General features: G+C 45.2%; 1 protein-coding gene across 3 annotated transcripts in view; it reads left to right on the top strand.

Annotated features, from left to right (window-relative positions):
• POP1 (POP1 homolog, ribonuclease P/MRP subunit) overlaps positions 1–17,264 on the top strand; it is a 43,423-nt gene extending 26,159 nt beyond the window's left edge. For all 3 annotated transcript variants that reach the window (XM_057532158.1, XM_057532157.1, XM_028164747.2), the window contains exons 12-16: positions 1,719–1,834; positions 3,866–4,057; positions 5,154–5,308; positions 13,443–13,784; positions 14,739–17,264. In XM_057532158.1, coding sequence (XP_057388141.1) covers positions 1,719–1,834; positions 3,866–4,057; positions 5,154–5,308; positions 13,443–13,784; positions 14,739–15,393 — 1,460 coding nt within the window. In that variant the 3' untranslated portion in view covers positions 15,394–17,264. The remainder of the gene's footprint in view (positions 1–1,718; positions 1,835–3,865; positions 4,058–5,153; positions 5,309–13,442; positions 13,785–14,738) is intronic.
• The last annotated feature ends 8,956 nt before the right edge of the window (positions 17,265–26,220 follow it).

Raw genomic sequence — 26,220 nt, 5'->3', positions numbered from 1 at the left:
TATGTAGTCAGTTAGCTTTGGTCCGAGATGAAAGAGAATGTGCTTTATGTGAGTCTTGGGGGAAGGACTTAGAATTACGCTCGGAATTGACAGTCATTCTGGGCACACTGAGGGGCGTGCTGACTCAGCTGATAATATTTTTTTCTCAGTAGTGAAGACTGTTGACTTAAAAGGCCTCCTTTGCCTTCAGACATACTCTGCTTTGTCATTATAGTATCACACAGAATAGTTTCACTATCCTAAGTCAGCTGTGCTCTGTCTATTCATCCCTTTCTCACTGCTTCCAACCCCTGATCCTTCAACAGTTTCTATGGTTTTGCCTTTTCCAGGATGTCACATAGTTGGAATCACACAGTATGTAGCCTTTTCAGACTGGTTTCTTTCACATAGTAATATGCATTTAAGGTTCTTTCTTGTCTTTTCATGGCTTGATAGCTCATTTCTTTTTAGTGCTGAATAATATTCCATTGTCTGGATGTACCATCTACTTTGTTTCATCTATTTACTTACTATATATTAGAATATTTGAAGATGAAGTTGTGCTTTCCTATGCCTTTACACCCTAAGTATTAGCCATCTCTTTTGTCTGCAGCCAAGTCTGAATAAAATCCCAGCTCTGTCACTCAGATCTGTGGCAGCACTCCACAGGAAAGCCTTCTCGGCAGACAGCTGTTTGATGGGGCTTTTTAGCTCCTAGACAGGCTGTGTGAACTTTTACAGCACACGTCACTTGAGATGGTGCTGGTTATTCTTTCCAGCAGCACTAGAAGCAGTTGCTGCTTTTAAGGAGCTTTCATCTCAGATCTTTTCATCAGTTTAGTTTTTTCTAACTTGTTTATCCCTGATATCTGTCACATTATGGCCAAGTCACTTCCAACTTATTTTTTTCAGCCATCAGACCCATGCAGGTTGAGTGACCTTTCTATGTTGGCATTTTAGGACCTTAGCCTAAACTCATGAATTGTCTGACTTTTTACTTTTAATTCTTCAGTCCAACAAAATAAGATTTGAAAGATTTTTTTCCCCCTAGTGTTTAAGTAATTGCACGTAGGAAGTCTCTTCTATCAATATATATGTTTATAACTGAAAAAATTCCTCCTCCTTTCCCACTAGAGTACTTTTTGGCATGGTGTAGCTCGTTTAAAGGGATGAAACAACATATTTCACAACAAATATATTCATTTTAAAGGACTGAGAAAAATATGTTTTACAGAAAGGAATAAATTCAATTCAATAAAAAAGGGTTATCAGAGACTTGAAGTAATAGGACAGAAGAAAAGGATGGTATTTGTTGGCTCAAGACCATTGGGTCAGGGATGATATAAAGAGCCCTGAAGCCAATAGTTAAAATATGATTTGTGCCGTCAGAGCATATAATCAAGAAATGGTTCGCCTCTGCAGTGATGCCTAGAACGTGATTATCTTAAATGTGGAATCAGGCAGATATTTAGAGGCAATTTAAAGTAATATTTGCATCTTACAGACTAAAAATAAATGTCAAAGAAATAAGTTTAGGAGCCTTTGCTGTTTCACAGATTATGAAACCAACTGTAAGAATAACAATTTCTACTCAAGTAAATAAATTCCTCTAGAGAAGTTAGGCTTCTAGAGAAGCCTGTAGAATAGTTTCTTGTAACACAAGGTCACCTGGCATTGTTTAGAATTTGACCTCACTGATCTAAGGAATGTGGTTTAAGGCTATTTCTTTTCCCTCTTAGATAATGAGAAAGTTAGACAGCTGCTTCTGGAGGGTGTGCCTGTGGAGTGTTCGCATAGCTTTCTTTGGAACCAAGATATCTGTAAGAGTGTCACAGAGAATAAAATCTCGGATCAGGTAACTAACGGTAAAGTCGTGAAAACAGGCTGAAATTCATCACCCTAGAGACCATGAACGTTATTTCATACTTTATAGAATCCCATAGACTTCCTTTTATTTTCAATTTTTAAATCCCCTACGATATATACAATGCTATTTTCCGTTTAGAGAAGAATAATCTCTAGAAAAGGTTAATACAAATACTTTTTCTTGAAATGATAATCTTATGGTTTAAATTTTTTTTTCTTTTATTATTTTTCCCCTTAAATGTTCTCTGTCATTAATTTCACAATGATTGAGCTCCTGTCGGCCCCAGGTATTGTATTAGATAATGGGGTAGATGACTAGGATTAGGTCGAAGAAGTACAGAGCACAAAGGAGGCCCAAAGAAGGGGTACTGAGCCCGGACTAGGGAAACTGGGGAAAGCTTCCTGGGTGGAGGAGCTGGTATTTGAGTTAACTCTTAAGTGTGTGGTCAGAATTAACCAGACTTCTTGCGGCCAGGGGCCAGGAGCCAAGGCTACAGTGGAGAAAGGATTGTTGGAGTTGAGAACAAGGGCAAGGGCCCAGGCCAAAAACAGGATGGCATGTTCAGGAATCTCCAGGTAGAAGGGTAGGGTAGGAGATGGAACTGAGGAGATAAAAAGGGGCTATAGCATAAAAGACCTTGAGACATTTTTGGATTTGGACTGAAGATGCAGGGCCCATTGAAGATTTTGAGTTGGGCCATGACATGATCAGATTTCACTCTGGCAGTGCTGTGGAGACTAGGGATGGGGATAAGGGGGCGGAGGAGCTGGAGAGAGGGCTTGTGGTTGGATGGCCTTAAAAGAGACCCTTGAAGTAGTCCAGATGGCATGATGGGGGCCTGAAGTGTGGCAGTATGGCTGGAGTGGAGGGGCTGGGGTTTAATACATATACCTGGAAGGTAAAACTGAGTAGACTCAGTGGTTGATTGGAAGATGGGAAGTGAGAAAGGAGGAGGCCTGTGGGTTAGCTCCTAATGGTCTAGCTTGGTTTTAGGAGCTCAGCTAAAAGAGAGCCAGAGCCAGGTCTGACTTGCCACTGCTGTCTTCCCAAGTTCTAGCTAAGTGCCTGGCATATAACAGGTGTTTAGGAAATATTTGAATGAACAAGGAAATGAATGAAGACTAAATATTTGAAAGGATGAATGAATGAGCTAATGAACTGTGAGAATTGTATGTCATTCAGCCAGCCGGGGCACACAGGGAAGAGAGTGACGCAGCGGGGAAGATGAGTTTAGTCTCAGATAAACTGAGGGGCCTCAGGATGTCCCAGGAGCAGATGTCCAGGAGACAGGTTTCTATCCCAGGAGGAAAAGTTGGGACTAAAGAGATAGATATTTTGGAATTACCAATATGTAGAAGGTAGTGGAAACTTGACCAAAGGTAAAAAAAGGAGACTCGGGACTTGATCATGCATGAAGGGCATTCATGAGTTAGACTTTGTAGCATGGAGGTGGTCTCCTGTGTAGTCTTCTCAATTGAGCGGCAGGCCTGTCTCCAGCTGGCAAGAAAAATCTGCAAGGATGTTGTTATCCACTCCCTGCAGTCCACTTAATAGATAATTTATAGTATCTTCTCTTTTAAGACCTGCTGAGAAATTTTCTTAAAAGCTGGAGTATTTTCCCACTTGCCCCTCCTTGAGAAGTTGTTGTTTATAGCCCTTTTACTTCATGACCACCAATCTTAACCAAAATAAATGTAGGGACAGAGTATCAAAATATGAGATTAATCCTGATAGATAAGGAATTAGCAGAATGAATGTATATTATTTTATTACTTTGAATCACCTAGTATATTCTAATTTAAGACCATTTGGCATTTTCTACCAAAGCACTTGTATAGAGGAAAATCATCCTGGGAGGAATACCTTGTACTTAAAATGGCTCACGTTTATTTACTGAAAACACCTTTTTCTTGCTTTTTAAAAGAGCATTTAACTTTCTAAAGTTGCTTATAGGGAGACCCAGTAGGATCTTCCGGAAGACTAGGGTTGTTTGTCTTGAATTATTTTCTTCCACTTCAGGATTTAAACCGGAAGAGGAGTGAATTGCTGGTGCCCGGGTTGCAGCTTTTTTTAGGTCCCCATGAATCCAAGGTTCCTATACTTTTGATTCAACAGCCAGGAAAAGTGACCGGTGATGACCAACGAGGCTGGGGAAGTGGCTGGGATGTCCTCCTCCCAAAGGGCTGGGGCATGGCTTTCTGGATTCCATTTGTAAGTTACTCTTCGATGCTGACCAACAGTTACAACATTTAAAATACATTCCTAGTGAATGCCAAGCCCTGAAAATGTTCCTGACTTTACGCACGACCTAGAAATTGAGTGCTAGTTTTCTGCCCTTTGAGCTATAATCCTGGATATGAGATACTTCATAGAGTCCCTGGAGCCCGGTTTTCATTACTAAGAGTTGTGCTGACATTTTTTGAATTTTTGAGGTTTTAAAAGTGGCCTGATTTTTGAATAGTAGTGGCAACAAAATGTTGAGGTTTCTTTACTTGAAATTTGTTACAGTTTAAAAGCCAAAAGACTTAGTTTTTATAGATGTATAGAATACAGTTTTTTTTGTAAGTGCTGTTCCATATATTCCTCTTTTATTAACTGCAGCTAAAAATTTTATTAAAAATCTAATGTGTGTTTTTTTTCCCCTGGTTAAATAATTACTTTGAGCTAGAGAGCATAAAGGACATGACATGTAAGACTGTTAGATTCAGGCAGATAATTAATTTTAGTGATTATGCATAGTGCAAAGGACATTCAGTTAATCATTTAGGAGTGGGAATATTTTTAAATCTAACTTTAAAATTATGAACTGTTTTAAGCATACAGAAGGTATACCTGTGTACCTTTCACCCGCCATCCAGCTTAAGAAATAAGGCATTATAGGTTCATTGGAAGCACTCTGTGTATCCCTCTCCAATCCCATTTCCCTCTCTCCTTCTAAAGGAGTCACTAGTCCTATTTTTGGTGTTTGTCACTATCATGCATGTTTTTATAGCTTTATTAAGTGTGTGTGTATATCCTAAAATAAAATAGCTATATTTGACATGTTTTTAAACTTTATTCCTTGTATAAATGTTTTTGCAACTTGCAATATTCACTCAACATTGAGATTTTTCCATGTTGATTGGTGAAGCTCTATTTCATTCATTTTTACTATTGTATGGTAACCCATTATGGGGTAGTTCCCCAGTGTATTTATCCATTCTACTTTTGATGGGTATTTAGGTTTCCCATGTTTCCCCATACAAAGAATTTAGCAGTTTCACTTTAAGTTGGTATAGTAACAGGATCTTTCTGGCATTTCTTTTAGATCTATCGAGGTGCAAGAGTTGGAGGATTAAAAGAGACTGTAGTGCATTCTCAGTATAAAAGGTCACCTAATGTCCCAGGTGATTTCCCAGACTGCCCTGCTGGGATTCTCTTTGCTGAAGAGCAAGCTAAGAATCTTCTTGAAAAGTACGAAAGGTAAGAAACTGGCTTCTCTAGTTTGATGTCTTTTTTTTTTTTTTTAATAAATTTATTTATTTTTTGCTGCGTTGGGTCTTCATTGCTGAGCGTGGGCTTTGTTTAGTTGCGGTGAGCAGGGGCTACTCTCATTGAGGTGCGCGGGCTTCTCATTGCAGTGGCTTCTCTTATTGCAGAGCATGGGCTCTAGGCGTGCGGGCTTCAGTAGTTGTGGCTCGCAGGCTCTAGAGCGCAGGCTCAGTAGTTGTGGCGCACCGGCTTAGTTGCTCCGCAACATGTGGGATCTTCCCAGACCAGGGCTCAAACCCGTGTCCCCTGCATTGGCAGGCGGATTCTTTTTTTTTTTTAAATAAATTTATTTATTTAGTTTGGGCTGAGTTGGGTCTTTGTTGCTGCATGCGGGCTTTCTCTAGTTGCAGTGAGTTGGGGCTACTCTTCATTGTGGTGTGTGGGCTTCTCATTGCGGTGCCTTCTCTTGTTGCAGAGCATGGGCTCTAGGCGTGCAGGCTTCAGTAGTTGTGGCTCACGGGCTCCAGAGAGCAGGCTCAGTAGCTGTGGCGCACGGGCTTAGTTGCTCCGCGGCATGTGGGATCTTCCTGGACCAGGGCTCGAACCCGTGTCCCCTGCATTGGCAGGCGGATTCTTAACCACTGCGGCCACCAGGGAAGCCCGGCAAGCGGGTTCTTAACCACTGCATCACCAGCGAAGTCCCTAGTTTGATGTCTCAAGGGGAAGACACATTGAACAATCATGTTTGTCCTGGCTTCAGGGACTCTTACTATATAATGTGGAGTTCCTAGACTTGTCAACATTCCCAAGACATAATTAAGAAGATACTACTTAGGTCAGGAGATTGCCCTATATCTAGATTTTATAGCCCATGCAGGTTACAAACCTTTCTCTTGGTTATTTGCTTCACTGATGATGGTGTACACCTAAGCTGTGGACCTGAGTTCCAGGCGCTTGTTAATTGATTCCCGCTACTGAGCCCTGCCTCCTCAAAATGGAAATTGTGTTTTTCGTAATGGTTATAGATGGAGTACATACCTGTGAATTTTAATGAAAGTATGGAAACAAACAAAAATACTTTATAAACTGGTGTATTCCTTTTATCCAGAGAGATAAGCACTGTTTTTACATTTTGGTATCTATCCATCTAGACTTTTTTCTTTTTCCATTGGAGGAGTGGCCAGTGAGGGGCTTTATTTCCTTTATACTCTGGGAAGGAAACATAGGGCACCTGTATTTCCTACTGAACTGTAGACTTCTGGAAGCACAAAAACTCTCTTGTTTGTTGTGGCATCTGCAGTATCTAGCCAGTGCCTAGTGCACAGTGGGCCTTAATACCTTTTTTTTTTTGTTGACTGATGAATGGGTGACTAATTGAATGTTGTATTTCCTTGACTGTGAGCTCCACAGTTGTGCTCTTCTATGCACTGCTGCAACCTCAGAGACAGGCCCTGCTTGGCTTTCCAGCTATTGTTTGAATGATGGATGAATGAGTGAGTGAGTGAACGGGGATACGTTCCTGGATTGCTGGTTTACAAGCCCTTTGAGGGCAGCCGTTGTGTGTTGTACATCCTATGCCTACTGTAGTGTGCCGGGGCTTCTCCATGCTTGTTAAATAATAATTGACAGTAATACTTATTTCTCACCCTTTAGATTTTTTTATGTATATAAATTTTTCATAGACACAAATTTTTTTTAAGGCATTGTATTACATATACTATTTTGAAACCTGCTTTTTTCATTTAGCTGTATATTATGGAAATTTTTCCCATATCAATAAATATGACTCTAAACCAAGAGTTGGCAAACTTTTTCTGTAAAGGGCCAGATGATAACTATTTCTGGCTTTGTGGGCCCTTTGGTCTCCATGGCAGCTGCTCAACTCTGCCATGTGGCACAAAAGCAGCCTCAGAGGATGTGTAAATGAGTGGGCACGGCTGTGTTCCAGGCTCACGCTACGGACAATCCTATTCGAATTTCATAGCATTTTCATGTGCCACAAGATATTGTTCTCCTGTGTTTTTTTCTTTTCTTTTTTCTTTTTTTTGGCTGCACTGCGCGGCTTGTGGGATCTTCGTTCCCCAACCAGGAATGAAACCCGGGCCCCCTGCAGTGGAAGCGCGGAGTCCTAACCACTGGACCTTCAGGGAATTCCCTCTTGTGTTTTTTTCAACCATTGAAAAATGTAAAAACCATTCCTAGCTCGTGGGTCATACAAAAACAGGCAGTGGGCCAGGTTCGCCCAGTGAGTTACAGTTTGCCAATGCAGTATGGCTGTTTGTGATTTATCAGTGGCCCTTTAGGTTCTTTCTGATTTTTTGCTCTGTGCTTCTGTGAACAGCTTTCCATTTGTATCTCTATGTATTTGTCTGATTTATTCATTTAGCACATGTTTACTTAGAACTTGCCATGTGTCAAAAACCTTTCTAGGCGCTGAGGCTGCAGCAGAGGACAGGACGGGCAAAGTCTGCTCTGCCCCTGTGGAGCTTATTCTTTTTTTTTTTTTTTAAAAAACATCTTTATTGGAGTATAATTGCTTTACAGTGGTGTGTTAGTTTCTGCTTTATAACAAAGTGAATCAGTTATACATATACATATGTTCCCATATCTCTTCCCTCTTGCATCTCCCTCCCTCCCACCCTCCCTATCCCACCCCTCTAGGTGGTCACAAAGCACCGAGCTGATCTCCCTGTGCTATGTGGTTGCTTCCCACTAGTTATCTATTTTACATTTGGTAGTGTATATATGTCCATGACACTCTCTTACCCTGTCACATCTCACCCCACCCCCTCCCCATATCCTCAAGTCCATTCTCTAGTAGGTCTGTGTCTTTATTCCTGTCTTGCCACTAGGTTCTTCATGTCCTTTTTTTTTTTTTTTCCCTTAGATTCCATATATATGTGTTAGCATAGGGTATTTGTTTTTCTCTTTCTGACTTACTTCACTCTGTATGACAGACTCTAACTCCATCCACCTCACTACAAATAACTCAATTTCGTTTCTTTTTATGGCTGAGTAATATTCCATTGTATATATGTGCCACATCTTCTTTATCCATTCATCCGATGATGGACACTTAGGTTGCTTCCATGTTCTGGCTATTGTAAATAGAGCTGCAGTGAACATTTTGGTACATGACTCTTTTTGAATTATGGTTTTCTCAGGGTATATGCCCAGTAGTGGGATTGCTGGGTCGTATGGTAGTTCTATTTTTAGTTTTTTAAGGAACCTCCATACTGTTCTCCATAGTGGCTGTATCAATTTACATTCCCACCAACAGTGCAAGAGTGTTCCCTTTTCTCCACACCCTCTCCAGCATTTATTGTTTCTAAATTTTTTGATGATGGCCATTCTGACTGGTGTGAGATGATATCTCATTGTAATTTTGATTTGCATTTCTCTAATGATTAATGCAATCTACAGATTCAATGCAATCCCTATCAAACTACCACTGGCATTTTTCACAGAACTAGAACAAAAAATTTCACAATTTGTATGGAAACACAAAAGACCCTGAATATCCAAAGCAATCTTGAGAACGAAAAATGGAGCTGGAGGAATCAGGCTCCCTGACTTCAGACTATACTACAAAGCTACAGTAATCAAGACAGTATGGTACTGGCACAAAAACAGAAATATAGATCAATGGAACAGGATAGAAAGCCCAGAGATAAACCCACGCACATATGGTCACCTTATCTTTGATAAAGGAGGCAAGCATATACAGTGGAGAAAAGACAGCCTCTTCAATAAGTGGTGCTGGGAAAACTGGACAGGTACATGTAAAAGTATGAAATTAGAACACTCCCTAACACCATACACAAAAATAAACTCAAAATGGATTAAAGACCTAAATGTAAGGCCAGACACTATCAAACTCTTAGAGGAAAACATAGGCAGAACACTCTATGACATAAATCACAGCAAGATCCTTTTTGACCCAGCTCCTAGAGAACTGGAAATAAAAACAAAAATAAACAAATGGGACCTAATGAAACTTAAAAGCTTTTGCACAGCAAAGGAAACCATAAACAAGACGAAAAGACAACTCTCAGAATGGGAGAAAATATTTGCAAATGAAGCAACTGACAAAGGATTAATCTCCAAAATTTACAAACAGCTCATGCAGCTCAATAACATAAAAACAAACAACCCAATCCAAAAATGGGCAGAAGACCTAAATAGACGTTTCTCCAAAGAAGATATACAGATTGCCAACAGACACATGAAAGAATGCTCAACATCATTAATCATTAGAGAAATGCAAATCAAAACTACAATGGAGCTTATTCTTGCTGGAAGTACATGTTTCTACGCTAGTGGGAGGGATCCAGGCAAGGGGAGGGAGGCTGAAATGGCAAGAGCAAAGCCCTTGAGTGAGGAAGATGGGGTAGCATCCAGGGCATAAGGGGAGGAGTGGCATTCCTTAGGATCAGGCTTAGCTGTCTTATTTTAATAGGCTGGAAGGCTGACTCTGAAAATGTGAATACAGATTTAGGTAGGCTAGACTCTGCACAGAGGTTGGGTAGTAGTCTGATTGTGACCGTCTTCTCAGTGAAAAATAGGCAAGGTTATCATCTAGGAATAAGGGGGAGAGAGGCTGTTGGAGATTTGAGGAGAGAGGAATTGATATAAACAGTGTTCTGGGAAAGTGGAAGATAGAATCGACTGGAGAAACGTATCAGATTTGTAAGAAATGTAAGAGTCCACTTAAGTTGTGTTGATAGCGAGACCCTTCAGGACTACCGCATGTTCTTCCCCAGCCATGTTCTGCCAATCAGGTGCTGGCCTGGGGTAGTGGAGGGTTGAATGTAACCAGGAGGGGCTTTGCCGGGGTAGGGACTTGGGGGTATGTGTAAAGGGAGTGAGTCTCTTAGGAACGGTGGCATCTAGGCTTCCAAGGAGAGAGATGTGAGGACGGTAGTGAGCAGTGATGAAGTGGTAAACGAATACAGTAAGTCTCCTATATACAAACCTTCAAGTTGCGAACTTTCAACGATGTGAACGTGTGTTCCATCAGCATCAGGCATGAGTGAAATTGCAGCTTGCCCTCCGTCTCCTATTGCTGACGATCCTTCAGCTCTACCATCTCCCACCTCCTCTCCCTCCTCCAGTCAGTAACTCTTCTTGCCTGTTCACTCGATGCCAGCCCCTGTATACCAGCTATTGTACTGTACTACTGTACTTTTCAAGGTACCGTACTGTAAGATTAAAAATGTTTTCTTTAGTTTTTGTGTTTGTTTTTTATGTATTATTTGTGTGAAAAGTATTGATATTATAAACCTATTACAGCACTATATAGCCGATTGTGTTAGTTGGGTACCTAGGCTAACTTTGTTGGACTTACGAACAAATTGGACTTACGAATTCGCTCTTGGAACGGAACTCATTCGTATGTAGGGGACTTACCGTAGTAAGTTCCAGTGGTTGAGGAATTGTTGCCGTGGAGAGGTAAATGGGCAGGCAAAATAGGAGGCATCATTCTGAATGAAGGATACTGGAAATTGAGATTTTAAGGTGGAGCAGGTGTTGGCAGTGACCAAAGGTAAGGTGTGACCAGGAGAGTGGGTGAAGTAAAAGGTGTGAGAAGTTTCTGGTGGGCCAGGGTACTAGAAGGATGATATATGTAGCCGCTGAAGCCATTGAGAATGGGTCGGGATGGAGGGGAAGGCAGAGTGGTGGGGAATGGGGTGCCTGGGGAGTTGACCGAGGACCTGGCTGAGCAGGGAGAGCCAGTGGTTTATCTGATGGCTTGTGCTTCAGGGGAGCAGGAAGGAGAAGAAAAGCGGTCTGGGGGCATCAGGAGGAATGTGCCCACCCCTAGGCCTGTGGGGTGTGAAAAAGAAAGAGCTATCACTTGAGAGGAGCTGTAGGGGAAAGAAGGCAAAGAAGGACCTTAGGCTCAATCTCATAAATAAGATTTCTGGTTAAAAAAAAAAAAGATGCATGCTTTGAGGATTTGATGTACTATTGACAAATTGCTATTTGTATTAGTGTAGAATTTTACCTCTAGTTCTGAGGGTGCCTGTTTTCCCTCACGTCTTGATAACATGGGCTATTACCAGTCTTTTATTTTTTTAATTAATTAAAAAAAAATTTATTTATTTATTTTTGGCTGCATTGGGTCTTTGTTGCTGCACGCGGGCTTTCTCTAGTTGCGGTGGCTTCTCTTTGTTGTGGAGCACAGGCTCTAGGCGTGCGGGCTTCAGTAGTTGTGGCTTGCGGGCTCTAGAGCGCAGGCTCAGTAGTTGTGGCCCACTGGCTTAGTTGCTCCGCAGCATGTGGGATCTTCCCAGACCAGGGCTCAAACCTGTGTCCCCTGCATTGGCAGGTGGATTCTTAACCACTGCACCACCAGGGAAGTCCTTACCAATCTTTTAATACTAACAAAACATAGATGAAAAAATGGCATCTTACCGTTTTCATTTTTTGTTTGTTTGCTTACAAGTGAGGTTGGGTACTCTTAAGTGTTTTCACCATTTTTTGTCTCTTTTTTTGTAAACTGCCCATCTCTCTTTTTAAAGGTTTCTGGGTGAGGCAAGTACCCTGAGAGGGTTTTTCACCAGCTGCCCCTCTCAGGAGGCCAGAACACATTTGGTTCCATCTCCAGAATATAGGCTCAAACTGAACCTCTGATTAAGCGTACAGGTTCATTTCCATTTGAGGTCCTAGGGCATAGCACACAGTAAGAAACAAAGGGGGGAAGGAATGTCTGGGCCTGTCCCCGAGGAGACCATCAGCCTGAGGGTGCAGGCTGGGACTCCCACAGAGTACCCCAGCCCAGAAGGGCCCATGGCCAGGCTGCTTCCTACCTCTTGGGGTCATTACACACCAGAGCAGCCCCTGGTTCCCACTAGTCTGTGGTTTTTCGAAGGTTCTCCCTCACTTACATGTTGCTGGAAGGGTCATTTGGTATCACCCATGTGGAGGGCAGTTTGGAAATATCTGTCAAAATTGCAAGTGCTAATAATGCTTGTTGCCTTAGCACTTCCACTCCCAGGACTTTATCCTGTGGATATACTTGTACTTGTACAACATGTTCAAGGTCATTCATGGCAGCATCGTTTGTAGAAGCAAAAGCTTGAAAAGAACCAAAACATCCTGCAGGAGAGGACTGTGTAAATAACTTAGGGTATAACCATCCAGTGGGATAAGACTTGTGCAGAAGAGTGAGGGATGTCTTGATGTGCTAATATAAAATGACCTCCAAGATATTTTGTTAAATGAATAAAGATAAGCAAAAGAGTACAGGATCGGTTTGCCACCATTTGTGTAAAATGGGTAAAAAAAGAAATATGTACATATCTGCTTGTAAGTTTATAAAATGTCTCTAGAAGGATATATAAGAAACAGATGATGATATTGTCTCTGTGGAGGACAGCTGGGTCCTCCAGAGGTCAAGGATGAGAGAGAAACTTCACCATCACCCCTTTTGTACCTTTTTAAAAAAAAATTTTTTTTATTTTGGCTGCATCGGGTCTTAGTTGCAGCATGTGGGATCTTGTGTTGCAGCGCGTGGGCTTCTCTCTAGTTGTGGTGTGCTCTCTAGTTGTGCACGGGCTTCTCTCTAGTTGTGGTGCACAGGCTCAGTAGTTGCGGCATGCAGGCTCGCTGGTTGTGGTGCGTGGGCTTTCTAGTTGGGGCACGCGGGCTCCTGAGTGTGCAGGCTCAGAGTTGCTTAGTTGCCCCATGGCATGTGGGATCTTAGTTTCCTGACCAGGGATTGAACCCGCGTCCCCTGCGTTGGAAGGCGGATTCTTAACCACTGGACCACCAGGGAAGTCCCCCTTTTGTACCTTTTGAACTTGAAACCCTGTGAGTATTCAGGGGCATCACTGCACAGCTCCAGGAGCACCCTTTACCTGCAGTTCTCCAGGAGTGGCACTCCCTGGAGTGGTGCACGAAGGGCGACTTTGTGGGTGCATTATCTATTACGGTAAAAACCGAAGAAAACGAAAAAGCTCAGCCAGTAGAGTTGGTTATTATTATTTTTTAAAATCGTATTTCTTAGAAAACTTTTTTGTATGTTTGCTTTTAAAATAGAGGTGGAATACGGTGGCCATGGTTATTTTGATTATCCATCTTAAATTGTTCAAAATTGGTCCTCCTCTTTGATTTCCATTAGACGCCCTCCGGCAAAACGGCCCAACTACGTTAAGCTTGGCACCCTGGCACCTTTCTGCTGTCCCTGGGAGCAGTTAACTCGAGACTGGGAATCAAGAGTCCAGGCCCAAGACGAATCGTCTGCAGCTTCCTCTCCAGGCGGTGAGGAGAGTAGCCTGAGGAGAGATGTGGTGTCTTGTGCTCCCACGCCTGGAAGGACTCGTCAGCTGTCTGATGACGAGGGCACACCCCTAAACGACTCCAGCGGGCCCAAGGGAGTGATGGACACAGATGGTCCAGCCTGGGCGGGGACTGAGGGCGTAGTGGGTCAGGGTGCCACTGGCAGTCTCCTCTGCGTTCTGAGGTAAGTGCACACGACTTCCCGGTACGTTTTTGGATTGTCTGTTTTTTTGATACTGACCAGGCTACAGGAAGTAAAAGTTATCGTTGTTCCTTTACACAAAGCCCAAGTGAATTTATGGACCTTCTGGAAGGGAAAGCCAGTGAATCATAGAGGGCCCAGGGAAAAGGCTAAATCACATACATTTGATTTGGGGCATGTTGCTAACTGATGAAATGATTTAAAATATCACATCAGTAGACCTAAACCAAGGAGTTTATGACCTTTTTTATTTAGTCTTTGCTCACAAAGCAGTCCCCTCACGATGGTGATCTTAAGTAATGAAGAACCCCTGCAAGCATTCTTTAAATCGTTGAATTAGATTTCTTCCCATTGCTTTTGAATGATCTGCGTTTGTGGCTGACTCGATCCCCATTCACTGTGATATTGTCATATCACAGAGGTTACTGTGTAAAATGTGTTCTTCTCTCAGTGCTGCTGCAGGCTATTCGATTCTGCTTGTCATTTACCCTTTATTCTGTGCTCTGATTTTAAAAGAGTGCCACCCCTTTGCTTTATACTTATTTTTCTGTACAGTAATTTCATATCCTTCCTTCTTACTTTTCAGATAAGTGTCCCTTAGAGTTTCTTTTTTCATCAAAACATCAGTTCCTTTTTACTCTAATCCTCTCACTGTGAATATAGCCATAGATTCTACTCCACTGTCTTATTATTCTCTGCCTTCAACTTTAAACCTTTAATCCTTTAGTCTCAGAATAGTAGACACATAAAAAGAAAAGTATCATTACACAAATGTGTAAATGTGTATTTTTGATTTTTAAAAAATCGAAGTTTTGATCCTTTCCCCCTATAGAGTATTAAAAAATCAAATGAACTCTAGCAATGTCCAGTCTTCTAACTGCATATTTTCTCCTTGAACAAAATATCCTCAAAACGTGTGTCTCCCACTTCATGCAGGAGTAGAAAATTCCTGAGGCAGCTGTCAGCCTGGTGTGGGCCCGGTTCTGGGGACAGTCGGGCAGCCCCGCGAGCTCCTGGCAGAGGGCAGCAAGAATTGAGCAGAGAGGCTTGCCTGTCCATCCTCGACCGCTTCCCCAAGGCCCTGGTGTGGGTCAGGTTGTCCCTGCTCAGGAAGGGCAGCCCCGAGCCGCACACCATGATCTGTGTTCCAGCTGAGGAGGACCTCCTCCAGCTCAGCCAGGATCGGCTGTACTGTGGGCCCCAGGAACCCAAGCATAGTGACCCATTCAAGAGCCAGATCCGGAAACAGAAGGAGAAGAAGAAACTAGAGAAGAGGCAGAAGCGAGGCTGTGCTGCATCTGAGGGCCTGGCAGAGGGGGGCCCTGCAGCTGGACACCAGCCTCTGACCCTGGGCTTGTGGTCAGGCCCTCTCCCGGTTGTGACTTCTCACTGCTCCAGAGTTCTCCTTGGCTTTGTCACACAGGGAGATTTTTCCATGGCTGTCGGCTGTGGGGAAGCCCTGGGGTTTGTTAGTTTGACGGGCTTGCTGGATACACTGTCCAGCCAGCCAGGAGTGGAGAGGGGTCTCGTGTTGCTGAGGCCGCCTGCCTCTCTGCAGTATCGATTTGCGAGAATCGCTATTGAGGTGTGAGGTCGGTTTACATCCTGGCACAGATAATAACTGTGTTTGCCAAGTCCCACAACCGGAGAGTTGTTTTTGCTGTCTTCCGTTTCAATATGTCATGTGAAATTCCTTGGAAACGAGAATTAAAAAAATTATGTATTTATGCAAATGGATGAAATGTTTACCTCACTCCAGTAATGTCCTTGATTTCCATCTTTCCCTGTCCATGCTGTAATACTTTAAAATTTTTTGGCATATATAGCCAAAAGCTTTTGTATTTTGATTTCTTGGTCTGTGTAATTCTTGCTGAAAATAATTAGAAGCTCTATTGTTTTCTTGTGTCCTATCAAGAACAAAGGGCTGTCAAGTCTATTTGAAAAATCTTGTAGTCACGTGATAAGCGACGACGGTTGTTTAATGATTTGATTGTTACAAAAGAGGAAAAGACTAGAAACATCTGGTCTCTGTGCATGAAGTATGGGCCCCTGTGGGCCACGTTCAATTCTGTATGTACTCTGATCAGCAGGCCGAACGCTTTACACCATAAAGAAGGAAATCATGGAAAATGTATTGTTGCCTCTTTTCAGACAGGTTCAGTTTATGGCAAAAGTGTTGAGATGGAACTAGAGTGGTGGTCTGTGGTCTTATGACCACTCGTCCTCTGTGTTGTTGACCAGCGCATGATTCCAGGAGTTACTTAATTTTTCTGTGCTTTGTTTCTGCAAAGAATTTTTCAAAGCCATAGAGGAGCATTTCTCAAAATATATTCTATGAAGTATGTTACCTAAGGAAAAGAGTCCAAGGACAGAGTGGGAAACTCTGGGTTAAATACAGTTAAGCGGGACTTCCTTGGTGGCACAGTGGTTAAGAATCCACCTGCTAATGCAGGGGACATGGGTTTGAGCCCTGGTCCGGGAAGATCCCACATGCTGCAGAGCAACTAAGCCCGTCTGCCACAACTACTGAGCCTGCGAGCCACAACTACTGAGCCCGCATGCCACAAGTGCTGAGGCCTGCACGCCTAGAGCCCGTGCTCCGCAACAAGAGAAGCCACCGTAATCAAAAGCCTGCGCACCGCAATGAAGAGTAGCCCCTGCTCACCACAGTTAGAGAAAGCCTGCACTCAGCAAGAAAGACCCAATGCAGCCAAAAGTAAATAAATAAATAAATAAATAAATACAGTTAAGCACTTCTTTTTAAAGGACTTCTAGAACCTTCCATGTGATAATGTACATTGTGATTCTCTAAGAAGTGGATAATAGTCTATAGTATCTTATAAATCTTTTTGAGCCCCAAATTCTGTTTTCAAGGAGAACTTTGTAGGACCCGTGTTCTTAGGGACATACTTTGGGAAGTGCGGCCGTGCAGTGCAGCGATGACCTCTGCAAGGTAATAGCTAAAATGTCGAGCTGCTTTTAAACGTTCATGCAGTCCCGTTGTCTACCTGACATTTTGAGCAGGGTATAAAAGAGGGGTCTCCTCCTGCCCCATAGGAAGAGTGGCGTCATCACTGCTTTTTTCCACTTGCAGGGAAGCTAGGTGCTCATCAGCTTTTAGTGGCTGTGCATGTCTCACTCATACTCTTACTCCGTCGTTTTCTGCCATACATTTCTAGCAGAGCTTAGGTGGGATTAGTATTAATTTTTTATTTAAATGTACAGTTAGGTGTCATTGACGTAAATGCATTGTGTTTTTGCAGTAGCGTTTGGCAGTGACTGTCTTTGGGAGTGACAAGTTGGGGAGAGATACAGCAGTACTACAGTAGCCAGTGAAACGTCTGTCATTTTCCCTCTCACCCTGCCTCTGAAAGTATTTGTGTCCAACGCAGATGAGACTGAAAAAAATAGTATAATTTTTTTTTGGTTTCTGTAAGCAGAATAAATTAAAATGTCACCTGGTGCTTGGTTGTTAATATTTGATGGGCCATTCCTCATTTGTTTTCTAGGCTCTAAGCCACTTCTGTGGCTTAGCTCGCTTGATGACAGAAGTCTGAGCGAGCTGCGTCACTGAGTCTCATTCCGTACAGCACCCCGCGTGGGCCCTGCTGCCCTGCCCTCCTCACAGGGGACAGGGCACAATTGCTCTGCTTTGTGGTGGCAGGTCAAAGAACTATGCGCTGAGAGGATAGACTAGCATTTCCCAAAATACATTCCTGGGAGCACTGGTCCCTGGAGATGTTTCCTGGGAAAAAAGTGTTTCATGGCTACATAAATTTGGGGAAGGCCATATACTGTACCCTCCTATTGCAGATCCACAATGAATATTTGTATAGTTGAGGCTCTGCAAATACCTATAGGAAGGAAATCTGTCTTTCACAGACCACCACTTTTTTTTTTTTTTTTGTGCATACCTATTGTCTGGAGAATGCATGGAATATACCTTGCAAAACAGTGTGACAGAATTTGCGTAAATAGATAGACAGGAAAGTGTCCATTTCTGTTGTGAAAAAGACTGATAGGAATGGTCTTATTCTCTGTAGCAGTGAAATGAATGGACGTGTTTATGGTGATCCTACTAGGTGTCTGCCGAGCCACCGAATAAGTACAGTATGGCTGCTGCCTTCTGGTTGAGCAGCAGAGATTTCATTCGGTCCGGAAGTGTCCTGAACAGCCAAGTTGTGAGCTGAGCACCTGGAGACCAGCTGCACGCCTGAACTGTGCGTGAAACAGAATTCTGTCTGTGTGATTATGCTCTGCTTTTTAAAAACATTACCTAAGTAATATTTTTATATGAATAACCCACATTCATCATAAAAACCTAGAAAATGCAGATAAGCAACAACAATACCAAAACTTAAGTCACCTGGATTTTCACCATCCAGGTTGTAGGCACAGTTACCTTTCTGGTGCATATCCTTCTAGGCATTGAGATGTATGTCGGCAGTTTTCTTGTAAGGAAAATAGCATCAGCAATGTATAATGTATAAAAAACCCATGCAGGACATGTGCCGCTTAAGTGCATGTTGCCAGTTCCTTATAGAGCTTGATTATCGTGACCCTAATGTTCATTCTCCTTTTATCGGAAGTTAGCACTCAATGTTGCATTGCTATCTTGGCTGCCACCTGCCCAGGGTGAGTTCTTTCTTCCCGGCCAGTGGCAGGTGGTGTTGCCGAAATCTCGGCTTCTCTGTGCACCGATGCCGAACAGAAATAGGGAGACAGAGGTTTTGGAGGATGAGAGAGATGGCTTTATTTTTCTGCCAGGCAGAAGGGAAGACACAGCAGGCTAGAGCCTCAAGAACTGCGCCTCCCTCCTCGGGGAATCGGAGAAGATTTTATACACCGGGCTTGCAGTCCGGGGTATGTGATAAGGATCAAAGTAGTGAAGGCCTTGTATTCTTTTTCCTTTGCATTATTTCAAAACAGTCATAGCTGGCATCAGGCAGCCCGGTAACTTGGGTCCGTTTGTCTCTGGTTTATCGGCCGGCGACCTTCTCTCTGAAATGGTGACCCTACAGGGGGTGATTTGTTAGAAGGGGGCATAGGGAAGGTAAGCGCCAGGGTGTAAGGTTAGGGAGTGATAGGCACAGGATGTAACTCACACAGAGTTAGGGGTGATAGGTGCAGAGTGTAATTTACATAGTGTCAGGGAGTGAGGTTAGCTTTGTGAAATACAAATCTAGTTACAGACACTACGGATTAGTAACAGTCCGCCTGCCAATGCAGGGGACACAGGTTCGAGCCCTGGTCCGGGAAGATCCCACATGCCGCAGAGCAACTAAGCCCATGCGCCACAACTACTGAGCTTGCACCCTAGAGCCTGTGAGCCACAACTACTGAAGCCCATGAGCCTAGAGCCCATGCTCTGCAACAAAAGAAGCCACCGCAATGAGAAACCCGCACACCGCAACGAAGAGCAGCCCCCACTCGCCACAACTAGAGAAAGCCCGCGCACAGCAACAAAGACCTAACTCAGCCACAAATAAATAAATAAATAAATATATTAAACAAACAAACAAACAAAAAAAAACTAGGAGTGATTAACTCTTTCAGGCCAGGTTATGTTTCTTCTCTAGTCTGTTCGCTGTTGCCTTTTTTTCCCTTGCTCTCAGGAAAAGGAAAATTCATTTCTATTTTTGGTGCAAGAAATTCCCCACTGCTAGTTCATTCCCTCCATATCAATGAAGGAAGGGAAACGGGTGTCATTCTCGTCTGGCTGAGGACAAAACTTCAGTTTTGCTCCATTTGACAACCACCAGCTGTCTGGTCCAGGGGCCTATCTATCTCCTACTTCAGGCCCACCCCCAGGGATGCCGACTTCACGAGTCAGGGGTGTGGCCTGACTTTGGGATTCTTAAGAGCTCCAGGTGACTTGCAGCCAGGATTGGGAACCCGTGGTCTAGACTTTAATATGAGGTTCCATGCAATTAGCCAAGGACACAGAAGCTTATCAGCTTATCATGCGGGGCAGGAGCAGATAGATGCAGGCTGTCTTCAGCAGGGCATGCAGCTGTCACTGATGTCCCCGGATGGGGTCCTGCTGCATTGGAGCAAACGGCCCAGTTCACATCATGGCATTTTCCTTCTTCTTTTTTAAAAATTAAAATTCAACCAGGTACTGTTCTGGAAGAACCCGCCCTAACCACCCGTGTGCTTTCGCTTAGGGAAGTGTTTACAAACGCGGACCACTCCTAGGTCCTTGCCCCAGCCTCACTGCACCCCCTTCGTCCTCCTCACTTTGCACTGAACACACTGATCTTTAGGCTCCTTGACCAGCCAGGGTCTTGATGCCACCAGACATGTGCTGTGCTTTGCCTTCATGGAATGTCGTCACCCCTCCCCCATGCTTTCTGCACCCCTGTCCCTCTCATCCCATCCTGCTGAGCTTGGCCTAATGTTTCTTAGGGAGACTCACTCCTGCCTACATTATTTTCTATCAATCACACAATGGATTTATTTCCTGATGACAGCACAATGTGTAATGATTATTTTGTTGTTTACTTGTTTGTTGTCTTTCCATTAGGCTGTGAGCTTCATGAAGGGGAGACCATGTCTTATTTGGTTACCATTGTACCTCAGATTCTAGCACAGTCCCTCACCCATATCTTTTTTTAAAAAAATTCATTCATTCATTTATTTTTGGCTGCGTTGGGTCGTTGTGGTGCGCTGTGGCTTCTCTTGTTGCGGAGCACGGGCTCTAGGTGCGCGGGCTTCAGTAGTTGCAGCACGCGGGCTCAGTAGTTGTGGCTCGCGGGCTCTAGGGCGCAGGCTCAGTAGTTGTGGCGCACGGGCTTAGTTGCTCCGTGGCATGTGGGATCTTCCCGGACCAGGGCTCGAACCCGTGTCCCCTGCATTGGCAGGCGGATTCTCAACCACTGCGCCACCAGGGAAGTCCTCACCCATATCTTGTATTTAATATATTTTTGTTGAATCGATGTCTTAATCAAAGAGGGTGTTTGTGTTCAAACTACAATACCATTTATCCCCAGTGTATGTTGTAATGGACTAAGGGGCCACTAGGTGGTGCCAAGACCTCATGAGAAAACCGCCTGCTGTGGAATAACATTGGAACTGGAATACAATTCAGTCGTGTGTGTGTTGTTGGACTGGGGGAGTTCATGAGGTTACAGATCAAGCAGTGTTCCCTCTTCTGGGGCAGACCCCTACTCCCAAGATCCTACTTTGAAAAGCCTCCGTGATTTTTAAAGAGGGGCCTAGAGAAGAAACAACTTGAAAAGCTCTCATCTAAAAAATAAATCCCATACACATTATCCCCAGTAAGTTTGCTGAATGCCTCCAATGACGGGGAGCTCATTACTTCACCTGAAGATGCCATCTCCCCCTTGGCAGCATGCTGATGGGCGACCTGGCCCTTTAGCCCCGGCTTCAGCCTGTCTCCCCTCCTCCCTGCTTCTGTCGGCTAACATTGAGAACCAGCACTTTACTTTTAGGAAGTCAGTTATTAACCTTTTTGCTTTCTCTTCTCCAGGCTAAACAAGCCCCATTTCTTTTAGCTTCCCTTCTCTTGTTTCCAGCATCTCACAGAGGACCTTAAATTATTTTTTGGACAAGACATAATTTGTTCTCAGAACACCCCTGCACTGCTGCGTGAGCCTCGGGCAGGGGCTGCTGGCTTTAGGGAGCGCCTCGAACGTTCTGGCTCGCTGTGGGTCCTCTCTGAAGTCTCCAGCCTTCTCCTCCCTTGCCCTGCAGGATTTAGCCGCTACTGCTTGAGGCGTGTGTGAGTGTGGTTTTCCTCAAAAGCAGAGCCTGGATGGCTTATGGGCAGGTAGTTTGTTTTAGGAAGTGACCTAAGGGAACGGGAATGCGGAGCCGGGGCAAAGGGAACTGGGGAAGGAGTGAGAGCCGATGAAGCGTGCATTATTCAGCTGGTCACGCGTGGAGGCCAGTAAGGGCACCCCGCACTGTCCACGTGAGGCCCAGGAGAGGGGAATCTCTGTATCAGCTCTCATTCCTCCCGGGGAAAGGGCTGCCCCAGGGAGTCTTCATTTCCTTGCACCTCCAGGTTTGCACAAGGGCAAACAGAACGGCAGAGTCTGCTCGTGGGCATCCCAGGGAGGCCCGTGCAAAGCCCCGAGGCAGAAGAGGTGCAGCTAAGGCAGGGCTGCAGCAAGCGCTGAACAAAAGCTGTGCCCGGGGTAGAGCCCTCGGGATAGGTGACTCTCTCATGGTGCCACTTTTGAGAAGCCAAGGTGTGTGTGTGTGTGTGTGTGTGTGTGTGTGTGTGTGTGTGCGCGCGCGCACGCTTGTATGGGGGAGGTGCTTGATGAGCTTTCTGGAATAAGTGCCAGCAGTTGGCATGTAGACTCTGAAGCTGATCTTGCCAAAGTGGGGACAGCTATGGTCCAGCCGCTGCCACCTCTCCGACTGGGGGTGGGGCGTCTCTGCGGAGAGCCTTTCTCCTTTGGTGAGCCCTGCCTGGCACGGTTCTGAATATTTCCCATTGTACGCCTGCAACCGTCATTAGGAAACAAGTCCCAAGACTCGTGTCTGGTAAGGAAATCCCCCCGTGGAGATGTCCTGCTGGCTCCAGGGCTGGCTCTCCCGTCATTTTTGCCCAGCTAGCTTCCAGCTCCCTTTGGCTCATCCCTACCCACCTCATTTTTTCCTCCTAACTCAGCGGTTCCTCTCTCAGCCTCCCCCATGCCTGCAGCTCAGTTTATCCGTTTCCTCGGTAATATTGATAGGGACAGAGAAAAGGGCCAAAGTAGGTGATTAAATAATTAATCCCACTGGGGGATTGCAAGTAGACAAAAAAAGTATGGGAGTCCCCTGTAAATTAATGATCACTCAAGAAAGCAGGCTTGCTTAGCAACAAAACATGCAACAGAAGCATGAGACATGCCCCCAAACGACAAAACAATGGTAACATGAGACCCACATCCTGCCCAGTGAGGTCAGTAAGTTAATGATTCCTAGGGCACGCTCCTCTGCACACACTAAACACGAAAATACAAGGAAAAGATGAAATTAGACTGAAACCTGAGATGGTTTATCATATTTTAGTATACGTTACTTGCCTTTTTGCTCATTTCCATTGTGCCATGACAGTCCCAGTTTGACCATGTAGGGACAAGAAAACTCCCCTGCCCGACATGCAGGAGGAACCGATGATGAAACGGTGACGTCTACTCAAGCATGAGGAAGAAGGTGGTCTTCCCCTTCCCCCAACTTTTCCTTTGATTATAAAACTGTAGCCCACTAAGTTCTCAGGGCACCACTCCTGTGCCCGCCCGCTTGTATCTCTCACAAGCATCCTGTACTAATAAATTCTCTCCTTACCTGTCATCTGCCTCCCCCTGAATTCCTTCAGCGCGGAGACAGAAGAACTTACGCTGTACTAAGTCCCGAGACACGTTCTGCCGGTTTCAATAAAGGGGAGGTTGGAGGACAGTCTTGCTGCTTAGAATGTGGTCCTGGGACCAGCAGCATCTGCATTAGAAATGCAGGGTCTCAGGCCACACCCCAGACCTCCTGAAACGAGTCTGCATTTGAAGAAAGTCACTAGGGGATTCACGTCCGCAGGAAAGTTGCAGGAGCAGCAGATCGATTCAGTGGTTTCTAAACCTGGTTGTCATCAGGAGCACCTGGGGAGTTTGATAAAAACACAAATTTCTGAGCATCGGTGGCCCTGAAATCTGTAATTTTTATTAAGCTCCCTTTGTGATTCCAACACAGGCCATTCATGGGATCATGTCTGAGAATCACCAGAACAGGCATCTTTTGGCTTTTTTCCACTTCTAAGATTCTGACATTTTTGCCGCTCACTGACTTTTCACAACTTTGAGTGTCGCTCTTTTTGGGTGTTATGAATTAGCAGGACCTAAGGTTTTTGTGTGTATGTGTGTGTGTGTGTGTGTGTGTGTGTGTGTGTGTGTGTGTGTATGTTTTAAACAGGCCTGGTTTCTAATTTCTGAATGTTCTGGTCAGGAACTTGTCTTTCTTCCAACATCTAATGGCCCTGGAGTCCCAGTGTCCTGATGTCCCTTTAAGTAACTCATGGGTACTTTGCCAAGCCCTGCAAGCTCCCACTGGAGACGCTCCAGTGGCGCCTGGGATGGCGTTTTGCCTCAGCCCCTCAGGCGTTAAGCGCTGGATGCCGTGCCTGAGATGCCCGGTTCCAACTCCCTGGTGACGCTATTGAGAGATGGAGCCCGAAGCGTCTACGGAGAGAAGTCAGAGTGTCTGATTGCATTTGGTCTCATCAGGCGTCTCGGATGCCCCGAGTTGGTCCTGTCCACCGACCTCACGCCCACGCAAGCCTGAGCAGCCTTTGAGAAGCAGCTACAATCCCTCGCCATGGGCACCTTGGCGGGGGCATCTGTGGTGGCACCTCATGTGGAGAGGAGCTTGGCTGGCTTGGCACTAACTGGCCCCGGAGCTCAGAGCACTGAGGCGGCTGAAGACCTCCAGGCACCCCAGCCGGGCGGCAGGAGGCACCAAGCCGAAAGAAAGATTTCCTTAGAAGGTCCTCCTAGAACTTGGGCTCTCGTGCAAAGCCTAATATCTCACCCCATTAAATTCCTTGATGTGTCATTCATGGTTTTCTGCCTCTCTGTGGCAGGCAGAGCTATCCCTTTGGAACAGAGAGGAGAGAAGGTAGGAATTGTTTTTTCCTAAGGGCAGAGCTTGGCTCCCCAAAAAGCTTGCCATTCGTTTAGCTGAACACACTGGGGACGGGGTACCCTGGACGGGGAAGGAAGTGGTAGCCAAGGGGAAGCTGGCCTTCAGCCTGGGGTCAATGCGGGTTTGGGGTCTGGGGTTTGTTTTTCCTGGGCCAGCATCATCACAGACAGCTCTGCCCACCCCACCCTCCCAGAGGCCAGAGTTGAGGGGGGCCATGGGCTGCGTGTCTGCCATGTTTGCAGCCTGAATCAGCGGACACCTCCCTGAGCCTGAGGGGGAGTGGAGAGAGGAAAGAGGGGAGCAGGGGTGGCTAGGGAGCCCCAAACCCCAGCATAACGCCTCCCTCATCATCGTCACCAGTGCTTCCTCAGCCTGTATCTCCCTGTGGTATGAAAAAACTTAATTATACCAGCGTGGCATGTGGGATGGATTTTCAGTTTCCAGCTACTTCCTTCAGTCATTAGCAGTGACAAAGAGGCACTGACACAGTGCTCACTGTACACTAGGCTTTGTGTGCAATATTCCAGTTACTATTTACAGCCACACCCATTACTGTCTCCATTTTACAGATGAGGAAACTGAGGTTTAGAGCAATTTAGTAATTTGCTGGAAAGATACAGATTCGGGGTCTGGTTGCCAGGCTGTGCTGTCCCCCGTCCTTCCCCCATTTGGACCATCAGAGTCGTGTCTGTTCTGTGCCAGGCACCGGAGGGTCAGACACAAGCGTGGATCAGACGCGGGCATGTCCTGAAGCCATTCAAGGTCAAAAACTTGCTCTTTTGGTGCCACGTGAAGAGTGTTCAGAATTCTGGCTCTTGGTCTGGCATAGGAATCAAGTCTTTCTCATCCTGATGTTTTCCTAGGAAAGATGGCCCTGGAGTCCCAATAGATTTATTTCACTTGCTTTTCTCTCTCTTCATTTTGCCCCGATATGCTGCTGTTATTTATGATTCGAGCACCACCCAAACCATTCATCTTGCCATTGATAGGCATGTATGAAAGGCTCGTGATTACATCTCCCAATTGGCCTGCTCATATTTGAAACATCAGCCAAAAAGCAAAGCAATAAAAAAGCAGCCACTCTTCCGCCCAGAGGAGTGGATACACAGCACAGCGTGGTCTTTCTGAACGCAGAGAGGTGGTCTCCCAGCCCTCGCCTCTCCTCCCGCTCTGCCCAGTGTTGGTCTTCGAAGCCTCCGCTCATCTGATTCTTTTCATCTTGCCCCCCCACCCCCCCGTCAGCGGCCCCGCCTCCCCCGTCTGCATCCCTCTGAGCCTTGTTCCTCCCCCCAGCCGCTTGTGTGGGCCTCTTCAGGCCCAGCCCTGCAGGCCCAACTGAGGATTAATGTTAATCTCCTGTTCATGAGAGTGAGTTGAGTTATTCTTTCCATCTGTCACCCCCCAGGCCAGAGCTCTGTGTCCTCCTTTCCTTCCATCCAAGGTCTCTGAGGGCCAACGGTGATGACCCCCAGCCCTGGACACATACAGGGCCTCTGCAAGGCAGGCTGTCCAGGGACAGGTTGGGAGCTGAAAGGCCCTGAGAGACGTCTTGGCCAACCCCCTCGTTCATTTTGCCGAGGAGGGGACGTCGCACTGTCACCCAGTCACAGCTGGGACCAGAGCCCAGGTCTCCTGACAGGGCCAGGTGCTTCTCAGGACCATCTCTTAAACTAAAACTGTTTCCAGAAAGAGTCTAACATCCACAAGAGAATGGAGCAGGTCTATATGCTGCACTCGAGTTCTGCAGCTCCTCTTTCTTCCTCTCCTG

Source organism: Balaenoptera acutorostrata, chromosome 17 (genome assembly GCF_949987535.1).
Source record: "Balaenoptera acutorostrata chromosome 17, mBalAcu1.1, whole genome shotgun sequence".
NCBI lineage: Eukaryota > Metazoa > Chordata > Mammalia > Artiodactyla > Balaenopteridae > Balaenoptera > Balaenoptera acutorostrata.
The sequence above is the reverse complement of the archived record's forward strand: the minus strand, read 5'-3'. Positions and strand labels throughout refer to the sequence as shown.